The following is a 19,981-nucleotide window of genomic DNA, read 5'->3' as shown; positions in this document are numbered from 1 at the left end:
ATCAAGAACAGTTTTGGAGACCCAGTTGTCTTGCCATCACAATTTGGCTCTTGTCAAAGTTGCTCAGATCATCTACATTCAAGTTTGAGATGATTTGGGTACCATGTTTCAATTTAGGCTAATATAAATGAATTTTCTGTTTATCAGTGTCCCAGTGATCAACTCTAAATATATCCAGTGTGATTCACAGCTCTAAAACATCCGAAGAAGTCCACGTGAGGGTGAATTCTTAAAATAGTGCGGGGGATGCCTGCATGTACAAGTCCAGAAACAGCAAAAGACCTTATGACTCATGTTGTTCTGTGTATCTCAAACAAAAAGATGAAACCACAGGCTGTGGCAAAGCTCCAAGAGTATTTAATGTGTTGGTCTTGTAACATGTGCACAAACTGTTAAGATATTTATTAAACCTGTTTAGATTATTTTCAGCATTTTACTTGATTTTTCATCAACCTGACGGCAGAAACAGAAACAGAGCCAAACACGTGTCAGATTATTGAAAAAATATGAAGGCTGGTCCACACAGCGTAGAGCTGGAGACGAGGAGGACCCGTGCCTATTGGTTTCGTGGAAATGTGCTGAGGAGAGCGGGGCTGCCCGAGCTATAAAAGCAGCGCATGTGTGAGCGGAGCGTTTCGGAGAGGACTTGTACCAGCCGGCCGGTGCGCATCACAGATATCTGGATCCACACACACACACAAACACACACACGGCGAGACAACGCACAGCGCAGCCATGAGTGAGGTAGGTGCTTCTTTGCAGGCTGCAAACGTCTTTTCCTGCTTCATGTGAACTCTTATTTCAGCACAAACCTGTGCGTAAAAAGAAATGGAGACATTTGCGTAAAAGAACAATTCGTCCTAAACGTCGCGCTTTCGTCCAACAACCTGAACTTTTAACGGCTCAATCTTTGACTTTTCTCGCTCGTGTATAATCGTGAAATGTGATGCTGCATGCTGTGTAACTAAAGAATGGATCGCGGTTGTGATTAAGTCCGATATTTGCTTTTAAATCGCCTTCAACTTGCTGATTATTGGTAATAACAATCATAATCACGGTTCCTCTAATGCAATATTTCCTGCCACATGCACACCGCAGTTATTCCTCATGTTTTATGGCTGTGATGTGACTGATGTGCACTGTGCACAACATAAATTAACCCTCATCCAACCTACAGATCTGACATACAGGACTCCAGTAGGGAGGATTAACGTGGAGGACTGTGAGGTTTTTGGTGGATGAGGGTAAAAAAATGTGCAGCAGATCTTAAATCTCAAACTTTAAAATGACAAATGACAGGAGGTGTGACAGCCCATGAGGTTATTAAATGCAAAATATGGCATCCCCAAACTAAAAAACTCAGACCTGCACGGTTAGTCCATGCATCTTTGCATGAGGCTGAGGCACTACAACTTGTAGGTGGAGTCTCTGATAATGTCACAGTGGAGATTAAAAAAGGGACCCCAGCAAGAATCTTCTCTGGAAGACGATTCACCGGCAGCTAAAGCATCCCCTAGTCACTGAATTATTCAGGGCTTGCTGCTAACCCAGAGAAATAAAACATTCTCACAGGGCGCACGAGGGAGCGGTGGCTCCAATAAGACCTTATCACGAGTTTCTTCACCCCCAAGGAACTGGACTGACTGGAGGCAGATGATACATACAGATCTGCTTTTAATCTGTATGCTGCTGTAGTTGGATGGTGTTGTCCGGGGCTTGTAGCTGCAGCTGGAGTTTTATTATGTAGTTGCAGGAAAAATCATACTGAATAAAAGAAATTGCTTTTTGTTTTTTAGGACGTGTGCTGCTGTGAACACCAGCTGCCACTTCAGTCCTTGTGAATCTTTTATTGCAGACTTGTGCGATACACTCATGTCTTCTACCTCCTTGCGTAAGGCAGGGAGAGAGAGTGAAGTTAGCGTCTTATAAATAAGACATTACACACAGGAAAACTCAGGAAATTCAGTCGCATCTCATGTCAGTGATGGATTTATATGCCTATAAAGAGCCGAGGCCAAGACAAGAGTACGTTTGTCTGAATGAATAATTAAAAAAAAAAAAAAATCAATCAGTGGCAGCTCCCATCTTCCTCCACACTCCACTGATCTCACCTCTATTCTGGTCAGACTCGCACCAAAGTTTTTAATGGTACCCCGGTGCTCATCAAGATAATTGGCACTCTTCCCAGAAGGAGAGGAGATTCAAACGTGTGTTGGATCATTGTGATGTGACCTGTCCGGCATGGAGACAAAACTTGCTCAATTACCGCTCACCGTCTGCCTTCAAAGCCTGAGGGATTATTTAGCCTCTTTGTCATATAAATATACAGCAGCTCGTTTTTCTAGGGGCACTTGAACATCGATATTATCATCTCAGCCAACTATGGCCAGTATATTATTTATAATCACGTCTATAAAAATCCCTAAAGCCACGTTTCTCTGTAACTGCTGGCATGATTGATCAAATATTTAAGATGACACATTAGTAAACATTGGTAGCGTTCTTAAAAATCACTATTGTTGTCATTTCATCAGTGCGACAAAATGAAAGTATAGCTGAGTCTTCGTCGATGTTGCTGCAGCTGATTCATGTTCATAAACATCAGGCGGTTTGAGGTTCCTGTGGTGAAAGAAGCTTACGGTATGTGTGTGGTCTGTCACCATAGTGATGAACATTTCTGCACTTGCAGGCTGCAACACAGAGGCTGAAATCAAAAACATTTTGGAGATGTGCGCTCGCAAACTCATACAGGATGCATTTCAGCGCAAAAAAAACAAAAACAAATCCTTTTTTATTACATGCAATATTAAGATATGATGTTTTGAAGCATCTTATGCGAATACTAACACGCAACACACTGTCATTAGCTGTGCTGGTTGGATTACATGATCATCTGGAGACTTTACTCCTCTGTTTAAGCCTCAGGTTGTTCAACTAAACTTTAATTAGATGGCACTCAGTGGAGAGGCTCCAGCCAACTGTGTGTGTGTGTGTGTGTGTGTGTGTGTGTGTGTGTGTGTGCAGTTGCCAGGATATGTCAGTTCTGCTTCAGGTTTTCAGCAGAAGATAACGATTCATCCTGTAGCACAGTACCTGTTAGTTTCACGCAGCACACTGCTAACCATACAAACATGTTGTGACCGTGTCTGTCTTATATGTAAATGTGCAACAATTTGTTGTTTCTGAATTCGGCTGGATTTTTTGAATCATCTACTTTGTTCTTAGTCCACATCAGTGAGAGCACTGTGCTGTGAGGAAGTGTCAGTCAGTCATCGTCAAATCACTTTGGGCACATGGAGTGTGAGCAGCAGTACAGCCTGTAGGGGACGCCATCAGGGCTCTTAGACCCCTAATTAGATTGTGAGAGTTAATTTTTTTGACTGATGCAAGTTTAAAGTAGTGACTTTACATTGACTGTTTGTTCCAACACCCAGAAATTAACCAAGCAACCTCAGGTTGATGGATAATATTAGTTTGATTATGGTAGCTTTGTTCGATCTGAGCGACGATGCAGCGTTATCGCTACACTAAAACCTGGCAGAGCAAAAAACACACGGGCAGTCCAATGATTAGAAAGGTTGCAGATAAGTCAAGAGTTTAATCAGATTATCTAAATTAATCTGTTTGGAAGGGAGGGAGTTACTGCAAAGGTTTGTTTTAACCAGGAGATTATTTTGTCCTGAATTATATCGCCACAATTTCATCTTTTTTGTAGCAATACATAATAATATACAATCATAATCAATCAGATAATGGAGAGAAACTGCAAAATGAGACTCATGTTATGACAAACCGGATTCATCCCTTCATTTTCACATGTCTGTGTTCATATATCTGACACTATTTGATTTTAAATTTTGCAACACGCGAAAGCTTTTAGTGGAAAACCCCAGCCGCTGCTAAAAGCTGATGCAAATAACACTCTGGACGGAAGTGGAAATACGGTTTTCTTGTAATGTCTCTATAATTCTGTCACAGGTTAATTGCAGCACACTGCGCCTAAGTGCTGCTTGACATTTGCTTTCGCAGACTTTGACAGGCCTCCCCGGATGTAAAGTCTTTTTTTTACGACGGTGAAATACTTCGTTGTATGTCTGTATATGTTGCTGAGGCCTGTGCAGCGCATTAATAATTAAATGGCAATCGCTTAGTCATCTGTATAATTATTGACCTGTCCTTCAATCACTGCATCAACATTTAAGTGGTCTCTTGCTGTGTGTTCACCTACCCAATACTTTAATTACAGTGAGAGTGGTGGCTACGGTGGCTACTTGGCAAAGCCATTTGTTTCATCATCCAAAGTGGGCTCGAGCCCTTTTTATTAAATTAATGAGATACGAGTGTGAAAAGTTGCTGATCGATGGAAAAAGGAACAACAAGCTGAGTTGGGGAAAAGTGGCCGGGGATGGATTTTCCTTAAAACTCCCTTTTGCTGACTTAAGACTGATGAAGTGATTGAGATCCGGACCAAAGTGGTGATTAGAAAGAAAAATCTTCTGCAGCTCAGCAGGAAACGTTCGAATATCACTCGATGCGTGTCGGTTTAAGGGATTTTTTTTTCCCTTTCCTCACTTACTGACCTGAAATATAAACACAGGTTTTAATCTGCGATTCTCTGTGATTTGTTGTGAGGCATGTAGACTGACCCTAATCCCGCTTTGAACAATGAACAGAGATTACATTGAAATAATCTGTAATCCACCTAAACTGTCAGCAGGCTTTGGTGGTGGCTGTAACCCGGCCTGGGGGGGTAATCCGGGCTTCTGAGGGGCTTTGCAGGGAGGAAAATGACAAACATCAGCGAGTAAGGGGTGACTGGTCAACACGAGAGTGAATACCAGCAGACTATATTCAAACCGCGAAGACGGGATCGCTGCTGTAATGGCATTATCATATTTTGCATAGACGCTCACAGATTTACCTCAGGGCTCTGAATACGTCACGCATCGTTTCTCAGGGGAACCGCACGGAGAGTCAAATCTCTCCACGGGACCCGGGACTCACCTCGCCTCAGCGGCTGCCTGTAACTGACACACACACGATAAAGCCACGCTCAGAATGAGCCAGCTAATTAGAGTAAATCTGAATAAAAATACCTGCTCATCATGAACTGTTTGACTCGACATCACCGGCGTGGTCTGCCACTCCTCTCAGTCACTTGTAGCGCTGCCCCTCCATCTGTGAGCAGGTACAAACTGATCCCTGCAGTTCAAGTTATTTTGTGCAGCAGAGCAGTACCCCCTCTTTTTAATTGTGCCTTCAGAGTATTTACAGTTGCTTTTAAAAAAAAGAAAGAATATTCTATACCATGCATGCTGCTGGGTGGCCCAACTGTGTCTAATGCATGCTAATGTTCTTTAGGGAACCATGCTGCTATGCCATTAGTTTTACTTGAATAACTCCAACTGGAGGGCAAACTGCACCGTCCTCATGCTGTTGTATGTTTGTGAAAGAAGTTTCCACCGGGTAGAGCAGAGCTGGTGAGATTTAAAAATGACACGTTACCCAAATTGGAACAAATCTCACTCACCCCTAGCAATGCAGTTAGTTTTGGTTTTCAGAAACAGGGTCCCCTTCATACTTTGAATAATCCAACAGACCGTCGACAGTTTCCATCATAACCATTTGTTTCTGGTATAAAGTAGCTCCAATGTTCAAATTATTGAGTAATAGAGACACTAAAAAGACACGTGTGATAGATTTCTTAATAATTTTTTCGATGCTGTGGGCACCACAAACAAAACACCATTCACCTCCATTGCATTGAGGTGGAAGCAGATATCTTAGGCAGCTCAAACCAATAAGAAGATGAGCGTTTTATATATATATATTGATTTCCACAATAACCCTTTGTCTTTGCTTTATGGTCTGTGATAATCTCATTAAATAAATACACATTGAATTGAACTATAGCGGTGAGTAAATACATTTCAGTGGCTGTTAAAGCAGAAACGATTAGAGTCATGTGACCAACGCCTAACCATCCCCTTACACCCATATGTAATCATCAACGCTTTACCATAACCGCTTCAAAGATTATAAAGTATGCACATTATAACAATGACTAAACATAGCCGTTGTTTCGAGGCTTTATCAGTCATTATGTTTGACTCCTTTTCTACCACTAGAAAACCGTCCTCGTGATTTATACCACCAATTAAATTGAAGTATGGAGATTTAACTAACTCATTTTAATTAGTGAACACGTCAGCATCAGATAAAGATGAATAAGGAGGTCAGCCAGCTTTCATATTCTGACTGTATGATAAAGCTTCTTAATGCATGAGAGAGGGGGGAAAAAACTGCCATTATTTTTTTACATAACAGATTTAAGGTGACATTTTACAACCTTACACCAACTTACAGTTCAGATATTTTGCTGGCGTGTTGCTAATGGACTGCTGTTATTGTTATTGGCACAGAAAGGTGAGTAGCAGATGCTTCGTCGTGGTAATGGATTCATACGAGAGAACAATGAACAAATTCATCACACCGGAGTCCAGTGTTTTTTAATTTTTGGCTGTTTTGACAGATGCAGAGACACAGCGACAGCTTTCTGAACTACACACACACAAAGAGCTATTGTTACAATGTGTTAACAAATTCATTGCACATGGGCGGTAATATTTAAAAGTAATACTTTTGTATTAACTGAAAAAACTCCTATCCTTAGAGAGAATGACAGAACATCCATGATGTACTCTGTGGTTCATCACTTTGGTCCAGACTCAAATATCTCGACAAATATTAGATGGATTGCTGTTAAATTCATGACACAGAAGGATGAATTGCAACAATATGAGAGTTTTCATGTCTTCTGACATCATCAGGTCAAAGTTAATTCATGTCCACTAAATCAGCCTCAGATTATTTGATGTATGTTGTGTTTACTGCTAAATCATGTCCATATGTATTGTTATGTCCGCATGTGATCACCTGCTCTGAAAATAAATAAAATGTAGGGACTGCCATGGTGCAATGCCCACGAAGGAAACATTGCAAGCTTTATTTTGAAAGTCTAACCTGGACGTTGCATATTTATTATTATAAATTTTTACTGCACTAGAGGATGCCAGTGTCACATTTTGCCCCACCTTGGCGTGAAGAGTTTATGGTGGACCAACAAATCTGTATTCCACGCTTTGTTTGTTGGTATTTTCAGGGCAGCGTGCCTTCACGTCTGTTTTGGGGTTAACAGACTTTCAGACAAATGGGCTTCTGGTCCGGTGAGACATTTCTCTCACTGTTGGGGTTTCGCCACGCTGGTAATTCGCTACTAGCTGCTGGCATTGTCACTGTGAGTATGTTGGCATGCTGATGTCAGCAGTTAGTTCAAAGCATGCGGAGTGCATGAGTGGCTGAAGACTCTTGAGATTGAAAACAGCTTTGTTGCTAAAGCAATGCAAGAAGCTGTATTGATTGGAGTTTTTGGAGTTAATTGTATTATTCAAGGTATCATTCAAGGTATTATTGTGGTTAAACATTTAGGACACAGACAGGTTATTTCCTAAAGTAAATAGAAACACAGCATTGATGTTACAGAGTAATCTTCCATGAACTTGCATGTAGTGCCTGCTGAATGACGTCTCGTTGTGTTGCGGTAAAAGCTGAGCCTTGTTTTGTGGGAGAGAGCCGTAATGTGCCCTTTACTCTCGAAACAAATAAAAGAAACTCTGTTTTAAACCTGTGCTCTGATGTCATGTATCTACTGTATGTCACGTCATCAAAGAAGTCGCTGTTCAACTGTTTTTAAATCACCTAGGGGTGGTTTTTTACAGAAAAGTCATTTTGGACACAGAGTACAGTCCATCAATGTGGCGTCATGTTGCTCGTTCAGTCAATCATCACTCAGCGGTGTCACTCGTACACGCTGTCATCCCTGTTCCCAGTCTGGTGGTGGGGAAGCTGCTAAGGAGTTGTAATGGTGCTGGGATGAGCTGTCTGTGACCTAGTTTTGCTGTCTTCTTGTTAAATTGTTAATAGATCCTGAGTGCAGCATGAGGTCTCTTTGGGGAGTCCGAGCTGCCATAAGAACCAAAAATAGCCCCCACCCTCCAATTCTGCTTCCTGTTTGTAGTCTTTACCAATCACGTTTGATCATTCGGCTTTGGTTGCATGCAGGTAAACAGCAAAGGAAGGCAGGACACAATGGAGGAAATGTAATCTCAGAATCCATCGACTATCACCTGATGGATGACGGTTTAGCTCTTTATTGGCTTGTTTAAAAATGCATCGTGTTCGTATGGAGATATCTGTTTATAGAGATGAGCTGAAATGAATCTGAGCCTTTGCTCATACTGAAAAACAATCTGCTGCAGACTGACAGCTGTATATAATTCATCTGTATGGATGCACTCTGCACCAATAGCAGTCCAAGAATCCGTTTCTGTTCTAAATCAGCCGACAGAAATAATAAAAACGTATTGAAATGGACTTAAATATTAAATGCAATATTTAAAGGACTGCCTTGGACATGTTTTAGTACCAAATATATTTGCTAACATCTGGTTTTGTGTAGCAGTAAAAGAGCATTCATATTTAACGGTTTCTTGTGTTTCTATCTATTGTCAAACCAATCTGGGCTTTACTGGCTGATATTGATGTTTTGGACACTCTGTTTGTGACAGATGCATATATCTGAGCATGGTGCATGCTGCCACGAGGGAGAAATTAATGTAAAACTATTCCTGGATTCGATTCCAGCAGCTCAAGGGAGAACAAAATAATCATTTCTAGTGTTTTTTTTTTTTTTTTAGCTTTTGTACATTAACCGTGGCAGACCAGAGCAATATGTGGCACACGCACTGTAAAGAAGGACATCATCATTAGCGCTGTAATTATCATCATCGCCATCCATTTGTCAAACTCTCTCCGTCTCCAGCATATGGGACTGGAAGCAGGCAAACACTGCAGCTCCTCCTCGGGGAACTGTGACAGCACGGCATCTCTGCACAAGCTGTACACAAGCTCAAACTCCAGCAGGCAAAACTGCGTCGGGTTTAGTTTAGTTTGCCACGTTAGTCGCACTGAAGGCATGTGAGATTTAAAATCTCCTTTCGTCCAGCTTTATAATGAGGAGCTGGACTGTCTGGCAGGCCTGGGAATAAGAAATAAAAAAAAGACTATTACAGAAAATTCAGACTGGATATGTTCAGTGAACTCAACAGGAAGATTCAAAGCAAAATATAATGTCACAAGTGACTGTACAGGTCGATTATAAACCATTTTACAAAGACAAACAGGTCAATCAATGACAACTTTTCCATTTCTTGCTTGCATTTCCTGCAATATCTGCACAACAACAGTATGTTGAAAGCACAGTGAATCAACTCTGCAGTTGAACCGATATCCGCGTATGAATGCAGAATTTGCAGGAAGGAGAGAAGAATTTGGTAACAGGAGCATTCTGGGTCTCCATATGTAGTCCAGGTATTACTGAGCAGTCACGTTTGAGCGGGGCTTTTGGCTGCATACAGGTGAACAGTGCATGACACTGTTACACAGCACAGGAACAGAACTCAAATGCAACACTCGGGACGCAGGTATGAGGGGTCAACAGTCTTTAACGGCAGGCAGAGGGACAAAAACACGTGTGATACAAAACACACCCTGAAAAGCGACGGACACCAACAATCTGGCAAAAAAAAAGGCTTAAATACACGGGGTAATGAGGAAATCAGGGACAGGTGTGAGTGATTAAGGGCAGGACAAACACAAGGTGGGAACTCGGAGGGCTGGAGTGGGCGGTTTGAGGACATCAGCACCCCAAAATCATGAGTCAGTGTTATAAGATTATTTTAAATGGTAGATGAAGGAATGCTGATGGGGATCTGGTGAACTTGTTGGAGTGTTGCACTCAAAATCTGACCAATCTTACCAACATAAGCTTTACTGTATATCAGCTGAAAACTGGCAAATGACTTCCCTGGAGACAGTTTTGTAATTCATCACATCTGCAGCACTGAGAATATTTACTGCCAGTCACCATACCCGGAAAATAATTTAAGGGAAACTCCAGGGTGACAGTAATGCAATGCTGATCTCTGCTGTGGTCACACTGGGTGATTTAGGCTGATACAATGGTGGCCGGTTATTTGCATAAAATGCTCCTCACTACAGCTTCAGCACATTGATAGTTGTGTCATTGCATCACACATTGTTCCAAAGCCTTGATTAAAAATATTTAGGTCTCAATTGGCTGCCCCCAAAATGTAGATTAATCTGCGACATCAGCGACCTGCCTGAGAGGCTTAGCCCGGCCAAATCTCATCTTTCAAATCATCCTTCAAAACTCTTTTTAAAAAGGACTTACTTCTCGACTTCTTACCTCCAACTGCTGTTGATTTGATCTGTTTTATCTGTTGTTAAGCCTTCAACAAAGCATTTTAATCAGCGGTATTTCTAAAAGTTTTCTTCTTCCCCTTCTTTTCTTCAATCTTTCTAATTATACACACCACAAAAGCCCCTGTGGCACCTGCTCTCCGCGTGCGTTAATCATCATGATAGCAGGCATCACAGCTTGGTGCCCCCTGCCAGCTCCTCGTGTTTATCGTGTGATCCCTTTAAATGAGACAGAGATGAGCTGAAGTCAAGGTCACAGCTGACAGGTGTGAGGGTTAATGGAAAGTTGGACGGCCGTAGACAGAGAGGAGATCAGATGTGCTACAGTGACAGCTGATGCATGTATCTGAATGTTTCTCTCTCGGTCCTTTGACTGACGTTTTTCATTTGGACCGGATCGTTTCAGGTTTTCTATGATAGTCAGAATACCTTCAGTTTGTGTCCAGACACATTTCAACTTTGATTTTTTGGTGTTGTGCTTTCTGGGAATTAGGTTTTAGGTTTTTGCTGTGTATTGCAATGCACAGACGCTCTCCTTCAGCTTTATGAAGACTGAAACATCCATCCTGCCAAAGATGAAACACCTCAAACATGATGAAGTTTTTTTGCTTCTGACAGTTTGTCGTCCGTGCTGCATGTTCACAGTCTGAGGAAACGTGATACAGCTGCGATATCCTCCAGTGTACACGATTTTAAGCCAGAGTAAAAAAAAAAAAAAAAGGCAAACATCAGCAGTGCTGCACCTGCTCGACTACTGTTTTCTCTTCTCTTACCGTTCAATATTCTTTGTTTAAAATGCCGTGTGCAAACAGACCATGCTGCAAGAAGAAGTGAGAATCAAGCTGTGCCAAGCTTGAGCAAAGACCGAGATGGGCCATGACAAATATCTCATTTGAAATTCACTCATGGCTTCCTAAAATCCTCTTATGAATTTTTATGCAAAATACTTTTCTTCTTGCTGTTGCCTTGCTGTGTTTATCAGGCACAGCAAAGCAAAGGATGTGGTGAAATTAAGGGATATGGAGCCTCCACTGGAGAGGAGGAAAAAAAAAACCGAGCAAGGAGCAGGGGGAATAGTGCTAAAGCGTGGAGAGTTATCCCCGTGCACATTAGGACTGGACTTGTTATGCAAGCTCCGACTGTATCCAGGCAGAAAGAGAGCGAGGGAGAGTGGGAGGGGGTTGGAGGGGAGGGTGATGATCTAAGTACTATAGAGAAAGGAAAGAAAAGATGAGTGCAAGATGAGGATTCACTCTTCGTAAAAGAACATGGCTACATTATTGTTGGTTTTCAGGCATGACTGAATCTCTGCCAGCTGCTGTCCAGTCGGTGACCTCTGACCTCTCTAATCTGAAAACCCAAAGATTAGAACAGATTTGTCTTGCAAAGCGTTGAACTATTTCACATGGTTAAATTCAGTTTACCATATTACTGATGAATCCGGGCTGAATGTTTGAGGCTTTATCGCACGAATGCTGGATAAATACAAACCAAAATGTTTCACCTCGACACTCAGGATGACTTTACATCACAGTTAAAAGACAAAAATAAATAGTAAGATACTTTCATCACAACGCGGTCGCCCACCACAGACATAAATAGCTCCCGCACCTCCTGTTAGTGTGATCAGGAAGATTTTTTAGCTTCCTCATGAAGTCTATGAATATGAAAAGCTGAATTATTTCATTTTTTAAAATTTGGATTCGCTCCTCTCATATCTGTTGGTCCATCTGTTTTTTGTTTAGTATAGGAGTGCTGTTGAAGCTAAATGCTGAAGCAGGAGAGAGAATAATAATAATGTAAGAAGAGAATAATGTAAATAACAGATGTGAAAAGAGAAAAAGGAAAATGTGACCATCAGAAAGTTCAACTCAGCTTGTAGCGCATTCGTCTTGATTTCTCGATATTGCACCGCGTCTACCGGCGATCGCTCAAACATTATTGTTGCTCTGGCTCCCGGACGTCCGCCCCAACTGCCACTGAATGCTGGCTTATGTCCTTGTGGGTGGAGGTGTGATGTATGGCGCCACCATCACTGTGTGGCACCGCTCCTGCCCCACTGAATACCAAAGCGTGATCAAGCAGATGAGAGCCAGCGGGGTGCTGGGATTCCCAGCGGCATTGACTCACTCCGAGTTCTGCGTGTAAACAGAAAAACAGATGGCCGCGCTGCCAAACAAGTTTCTCTTCGGCTGGCTCTTGGTGATGGCACGTTGGGACATGGGAAGATGTAGAATCTCTTATTTTGCTTTGTTCCCCGACTGTCTCATAAAACTACTCTGTCATTTTTAAAACTCATTGGAAGCACAGGATAAATAATTCAGGCTGAGTTTTGCAAGATGGAGAGATGCCAGGCAGACGAATCTGTGAAATACAATATGCTCTGAATCAAATCACACCCACGCTCAGTTTTATGAATTATGCCTTTGTATTGATACCACATTGATCTTGGAAAACACAGGATGCTAACTGACACAGAGCGTGATGCAGAAATTCTCACTGCAGATAAAAAATTTAAAATCTCAATGATGCAACTGCAGCAAACCTTCTCACACACACACTACTGTAAGCTTGTATTTTCAGAGCTGAGTGCATCTTGTAATGTTGCAGAGCAGCACCAGTCGGGAACTGTTAGAGCAGGCGGAGTAAACATGCCTCCGCTGCACATAACGTGGATTATAGATCAACATTTCTCATCACAGCTCCAGAGACTCTCCCGTAACATGTTCAGTGTGACGATGACTTCCTGTGATACTTTACGTTACCGACGAAGACCGAAGATTTTTCATTACTCCCATAATTACATGTTTTTTCCATTCATCTTAATGAGAATTATGTTTTTCTCTCTTTGCTTTGCAGAGACAAGCATCTGCAGCAACAACTGGAAGCACCAAACCATCTGCTGGCCAAGGTAAAGAGAGAGAACCATGGGGAATATTACTGATAAGTTGTTTTTTTACCAGAGCATGTGCCGTGCATACATCAGTTAGATTACACAGAGTAACTGAACAAAGCTTTGCACTTTGGTTACAGTGAAAAGTTGTTAGGTTGAACGATAGACTCAAGTTGCAAACACAAACTAAGACTGTTTTACTGACTGTTCTGCATGTATGACAAATAAAATTATGTTTTCTGTATTGATAAATGATCATCCAGTCAGCTATGAGCGCAGTACTCGTCTGTTTGCAGATGACACCATTATGTGTACATCCAAAATCTCATATTCATTCATGCAGTACTTATTTAAGTCTGCACAGAGCTGATTTCATACCTGCAAGCTGCTTCTTTATGGAAAGAAATCTTCTCTCCAAACAGAAAATCCTAAAATACACTTTGAATTAAAGCAGCGATGGTCTTTATTATCACAGGTTTATTCTAGTATTACTGATTGTGAGACCTGAGAAAATCTGACAGAATAGCTAGTGTACATCATCTCTTTTCTGCTTTTGCATAAGAAACAGGATATCACAGTGGTTATGAAAATAATAAGGTTTCCTCTCTCCACCGTGGTAACAATTCACAGGAAGACCTACTTTGCAAAACTGGGCCATGGCATAATAATGTTATTCAAATCCCCTGAGTTCTAAACGGTAAAATTGGGCTCACAGTACTTGGCAGGATCCTTTGAAATTCATAAATGGTGTTAAGTGCAGAACTGTCATCCTGGCAAATTTAGAGTATGCAAGAACAAAAGGCCTGTTTCTAATGAACCTTAGACCGGTGAATGGCTTTTTTCATGACCTCAGCTGAGGTGGGACGTATGTGAATCAGTTTGAAAAAAAGCTGATATGTCGTCATGAATAAACATTCAGCAGGTTGTGTCGTGTTACTGGCTCTTTCCTCGTTTCAACCATGCAAGCAGATACCGCATATCTTGTAAGTGCTTTTTGCAGTCTGCACATTTACAAAATTAGGTTTCATGGCATCATATGATACAATACACGGAGGAATCACCGGCTGTAATCTCCTCCACTCCTTGAAGTCAACCTCTTTCCTAACACAATGGATCTAGCAGGTTAATAGCAGCCCATTCACCGCTAAATGGCTCCATAGCCCCATTCAGCACAGAAAACAGCCCCATGTACCTGGAGACCATGTGTCACCTCTCCTCTCTCTCTGGGGCTGCTGATAACAGTGTTAAGACCCCGTGTTGAAATGGATTTCTGTCCCAACTTGTGGGATGATGAAGTGTAATGCAGCTCAGTCCGGAGGGAAACATCCCACTGGTGATTTGGGGGATTTTAGGCAGTGTAATTGAATTTGATAGAGACGTGAATTCATTTGACATTTACCCATTTTCACACCTTTTTTCTTCTTTCCGTTGTTTTTGTTTCAGGAGAGTGACTGAAGTCTAATTCTCTCCAATTAATTATAGTTTAGGAAATTAATCTTTTGTACAGCAAAGACACATTTGAATCACATTTACACATAATTCCACCTTATTTTGCCACTGAGAATTTCCAGTTTCAACAGTTTGTAACAGCTTTCCTGCCAAGAAAAGAAGAAGGTTGTCGAGCTCCACATGAGTTCAAGGTTCCCTCAGTGAATCTTTTATAAATATCTTGCTTCAGAATTGTACGGTAACACCTTGGGTGAACGCTCTGGGGTTCAACAATGTGCCTATCAACTGCTTTTGCAAATTTTTCAAGGCCTACAAATTTATGAGGGTCCTAGAAATACTTTACAAAGTCATTTTATGAAGTAAAAATACAATAAATTATACTAGAAGTAAATATTTCATTGCAGTATCAACACTTTTTCTCCAGTTTTTCCTGCTTTGTTGCCTAGTAACAATCTACTTTTTTTTTTTAAATACAGAGCACCACTTAAACACAACGCTGTGACGTCCTCACACAGTAAATAACACAGTTTTTTTATGCACCTGCACAGTGACTTGTGTCATGACCTGTTGGGATTGACTGAAAGGGCGTCATGTCTGTATGAAAATCAATAACTTACCCTTTTTCTATGGACACAGATACCTCACACTTTGTGGGAATGAGTGTGTTTCATTTTCCATTGCTTGTTAATACACTGGAGTCGAACTGGATCAGTTTTTCTTTTCCCTCTTTTCTATCATTGAGTAAACTCAAACGACCCTTGACTGAAGTGACATATTTTATAGATATTTCATATTAAATTCAATGCAACACTAACACAGTACAGTACAGCTGATGAGCTGTCCAATTAAGCCAAACAGTGAAGGCAGTGACTGCAGAACGTTTGTGTCAGATAAGTGATTTGGAAAACTTCTGGGCAGTCGTTGTTTTCTTCTCACTGCTGAGCTCTTTGCATACTTTTCTGATGCAAGTCAGAGAGTCAGTAAATACAGCTTCTGTTCAGGTCTTCACCGTGCCCTTATGTTCTGTATAACAATAATCTAAACTTAAAAAGAATAAAATGCGAGAAAAACAAGAACTTTTCATTTTCTTACACTCCTTAAAATCAAGAAGGCTGTGTGAATTGTCGCAACCCATACCGGGGGGTCGGGAAGTCTTAACAGGTCACCTCTCTGTGTTTTGATTGCTCAGTATTCTTTAGACTCGGCCTTCATCAATCACAGTCCATACATTCGTAGGTAGCTTTATATCACACAGGAACCAATTTAAACGTGACCTTTCGCAAACCCTTTATGGAAATAGTCCCATCATCCATTGTGGGCAATTTGATTCATTCATGTAGCAGCACAATACAAAACTGAAACGGTGAAGTGGCTGGTTTATAAGAGCTGGAGGTATAAGGGCATCGATCCTGTGTGTGTGTGTGTGTGTGTGAGGTTTGTGTGGCTTCTGCAATCATAAATTTGTTTTCATTGTCACATGTGTCATCCAAGGACTCCAAGGTCAGAAAAAGGTTGCAGCTAAACGTAAGTAGGCCATTTGAAAAAGGCGCACACCTCGCACAGCAGGTCAGCACGGTCATGCACGGAGCACCGTCCTGCATGGCAACGACGTTACCGTTCACGTCCCATAAAACTGAACCTGGTTTTAATCACGTACCTGCTTCATGTGTTTGAGCACTTAACGTCTTCTTTTTCCTTTCATCGAAGCATGTCTCATTCTCTCCGCTCAGCAGGATTAAAGAAGGTGGTCTGAATATTAAAAAAGAAGTTTGACTGTAATACATGTTAAAGATGACGCCTAATTTATAGATGGACCATTAGAGGAGAGACCACCGTCTTCTCTATCAGACTCTGGAAAGCGGTTGCCTCATTAGCCTCGTTTGTCGATACGTGGGCGTCTGTACTGTCTCTTTATTGAATGTCAGACATCTGTAATGACATTTACGCCTGACATGAATAAGGTCACTGCTTTAACACGGCAACAACTGCCTGTAAAACCTGCAATGTATTTTTGTTGCACGTTTTATGACTCCTTTTATGTTTATGTAAAATGATTCTGAGTTTCTTCCCTTTGTATCAAATAATCTAAAATATTAGTTATCAGTAGCCCCCTTCTTAGTTTATTGTGTTTGCACTGGATGAAAATATTAGACCGTCACCCCGAGGAAGCTAGAAGTGTCTTCTAGGCAACTTGAGGGATATCTGCAATCTGCAAGAGTTCGTGAACTTCACTCCTGGAGATTCATACGGCCACTGAGACACATCAGTCCTATCATCTTCACATCATTTTCTTTTTCTCCCCTCTCCTCACCGCAGATGAAAAGAAGAACAACGTCCCCGAGGACTTTGACATCGACATGGAAAACCCGGAGACCGAGAAGGCGGCCGTGGCCATCCAGTCTCAGTTCAGGAAATTCCAGAAAAAGAAGCAGGATGTGAAGTCTTAGAGCGGGGGGCGAGCGTCAGCGCCGTTTGCCACTTGATGTTGGGCCTGGTCTTGCATGTCAATCAAACTGCACCGTCATGAACTGAAAAAAAAGGAAAGGTTGGGTTGGGGGTGGGATTCCTGAAGGTGGAGAGCTGGAGTGGGGTGATTCAGGCGCGGGGGGGTAAATAGTATCTTTGTGAAAGTGTGCGTGTAATTATGAAACTATTATATAGAAAAATGATACATTATCAGATTCTGGGTGTATGTATTTAAATCTTTCCTATGATTTTCAATGACACTTCACAGTGTAGCTGCAGTAGAGCTTGAAGTTTAATATTTTTTCGTATGACACATTCAGTGTAATATAGCCATGTTAACCACAAACTAAAATAAGTCTCCTCATACAGTTAAATCTTTAGTTCAGGGGGAATATAAAGCCACGCTGCATCGCTGTGATTTAACCTGGGTCACGATTTCATCGACAGTCTCAGCGAGGCGTCGCAATCGAAAGATTTTTTTTTTTTTCAGCTCAATTAGACGTCTGTTAATGGCATTTCCCTCCTGGCTGGGTAAAATGATCCCAGTGCTTTCACGCCGCTGTATGACTGTTGCTTTTAAAATCAAATCAATGTCTAATTTGTAATCCGACGTCGGAGGTCTCCCCTTCCTCTTCCATCACCTCATCTGACGACGCCAACGTTCTCCGAGCTGTGTGTCTTTGTAGAGGCTGTAGATGCCGTTGCCTGTGATTTATTATTATTTTTCATCTTTTAAATGTGATTTTAAATAATCTGTCATTGTTCAGTTGGCTCACACGTGTATACTGTACAAGCACACACAAATATGCATGCAACTTACACACACACACACACACACACACACATATGCAGAAAAATAAATAAAGACGTTGGAAAGAAGTTGATTTACTCTCTATTGTTTCAAACTGTTGCGGTCAGCAGATGAGTCCCTCTACACTTTATCAGCATGTGCAGTTGATCGTATCGAAATAGATTCATCACAAACTATTACAACCTGCTTTCAAACAAAAGGCTGAATAAGCATTTGAGATGAATGAACTGACCTTTCGATGAACTCAATCACCGCTGCAGTAGACCTCCACGCATACTGTAGTCCGTACAGTTAAGAGATCAAGATCTGCTGTACTGATGGTTTTGCATGGCCTTTTTTTTTTTTTTTTACAAACCAAACTGCATATATATTGCACATTAACTGAATTGGATTGATTTTTTTTTAGAAATGCCTCCAGGAAGTGCAATAACAAGTCCACACAGTACATCCACGCACCTCCAGGAGTGTCGCTCCTACATGTGTGGTTCAAGTTTAGGCCACCGCAGCACCAACGTCACATGGCTTCATCCTTCACTGCTGAACGTAACACAGATCATTTAAAGAACAAACCTCTGCAAAATGAAGACACTAAATATCTCTCCAGAAGATACGTCGAGAAGAATCTCCTAAGTGGTGGAATGACGCCACATCAGTTGTTAATTAAAGAGCAAAGCTGCTTTAGATATTTCACAAAATATGCTCTTGTAATGTGGCGGCTTCACAGTAAGAGGTGGTCGATTTATCTTCTGAGTGAGAGAGAGTTTCTATTATTACTCTATCCGAGTCTCAGAGGAGGACGGGGGGTCGTGCCAGAGTGAAACTGGATGTGAGGTTTAAAATATGAGCAGCCAAGTGTAAAGAAGAGAGAGAGAGAAAAAAGAGGTGATATGAAATGCTTAAATTGATTATGCATGTGTGAAAGAAGACTTTTTGAATGGATCAGCTCACCAGGAAGATATGATGATGTATCCTCTGTCATTAGCATCTGTTTATAAAGAGAGGCGTGTTAGATCATCATATTCAACATGCAGAAGAATAAACTTCGATCAGTCGTGAAGATGTTAATGATTCCTATAAATGAATGTGCATTTCTATCCAGAGGGAACGGATCATGCTGTACCTCTGCACTAAATCAAATCTAGAAGAACCCACTGAAGTCCTCCTGCCCGTAAAACCCAATCAAAGAAATATCTTTGAATCCGAAGAATGAAACATAAACAACGCCAACTGTCAGCTGCAAACTCTCTCAGGAAGGTTGGACTGCTCATCGCTCCGGTTCTGCACCGAGACGTGTTCATTACTTTACATTTTCAGAATCATTCTCCCCCGGCGCTGCCAGCTAACAGCTTCATATTTCTCGGGGCTGATCAGAGGGAAGAATTCACTCCGTCTGAACCTTATTTATGACAGCAGTTATTAACCACCGAGTGTGGCAGCGAGTAAATCTCTGTCGCCGCGCTTAATTTGTCGTGGACTTCAGAGGTGGATGGCAGATGTAGTTGTCATGCTGAGTGATACGCCCTCCTGCTAACCTGCCCCCTCCCCGTCTGTCTTGTGATATAAGACCATGGAAGCAATTTGGCAGGCAGGACGTGAAGCTCACCTGAGTGGCACATTGGAAAGTCTTCAATTACTAACCGGGTTTAGGAGGGAAAATCTTTATAACACTCAAAATGATATGACTACACGCCTTATGATGTGATTTAGAATTAATATTTAGAAGCTATCGGCGTCATTTCGAGAAGTGGTGACATTTTAAATTTACACTGCTTCTATCAAAGGAGAGTCTTCAACTGATGGATTTAATCCACCTATGATGACGCTGCCTCCGTTTCCCAGGATGTCTTTTGACAGCTGTGCCATAAATGTCGGTGACCAGGCGCTGCCACTTGCAGGGGTCATGTCCGGGACACAGATTTCAGTTTATAGCTACACCCCACGTAACACAACATGTTTCCATTTGCATCGTTTTCTGAATTTGTTGATGTCTACTTACCTCTCACACATGTTTTGATATTATC

The 19,981-nt window shown here is 41.6% G+C and overlaps 1 protein-coding gene across 1 annotated transcript; it reads left to right on the top strand.

Moving 5' to 3' along the window:
* The first annotated feature begins 503 nt into the window (after positions 1-503).
* On the top strand, positions 504-17,994 carry pcp4a (Purkinje cell protein 4a). Its single transcript, XM_010747865.3, has 3 exons — positions 504-744; positions 13,201-13,252; positions 17,000-17,994. Exons 1-3 carry the CDS (start codon positions 736-738, stop codon positions 17,128-17,130), a joined length of 192 nt encoding a protein of 63 aa, XP_010746167.3. The 5' UTR covers positions 504-735; the 3' UTR covers positions 17,131-17,994.
* Positions 17,995-19,981: the final 1,987 nt, after the last annotated feature.

The sequence above is a fragment of the Larimichthys crocea genome, chromosome XXII, assembly GCF_000972845.2.
Source record: "Larimichthys crocea isolate SSNF chromosome XXII, L_crocea_2.0, whole genome shotgun sequence".
Classification (NCBI taxonomy): Eukaryota; Metazoa; Chordata; class Actinopteri; family Sciaenidae; genus Larimichthys; species Larimichthys crocea.
This window is presented reverse-complemented; position numbering and strand designations above follow the sequence as displayed.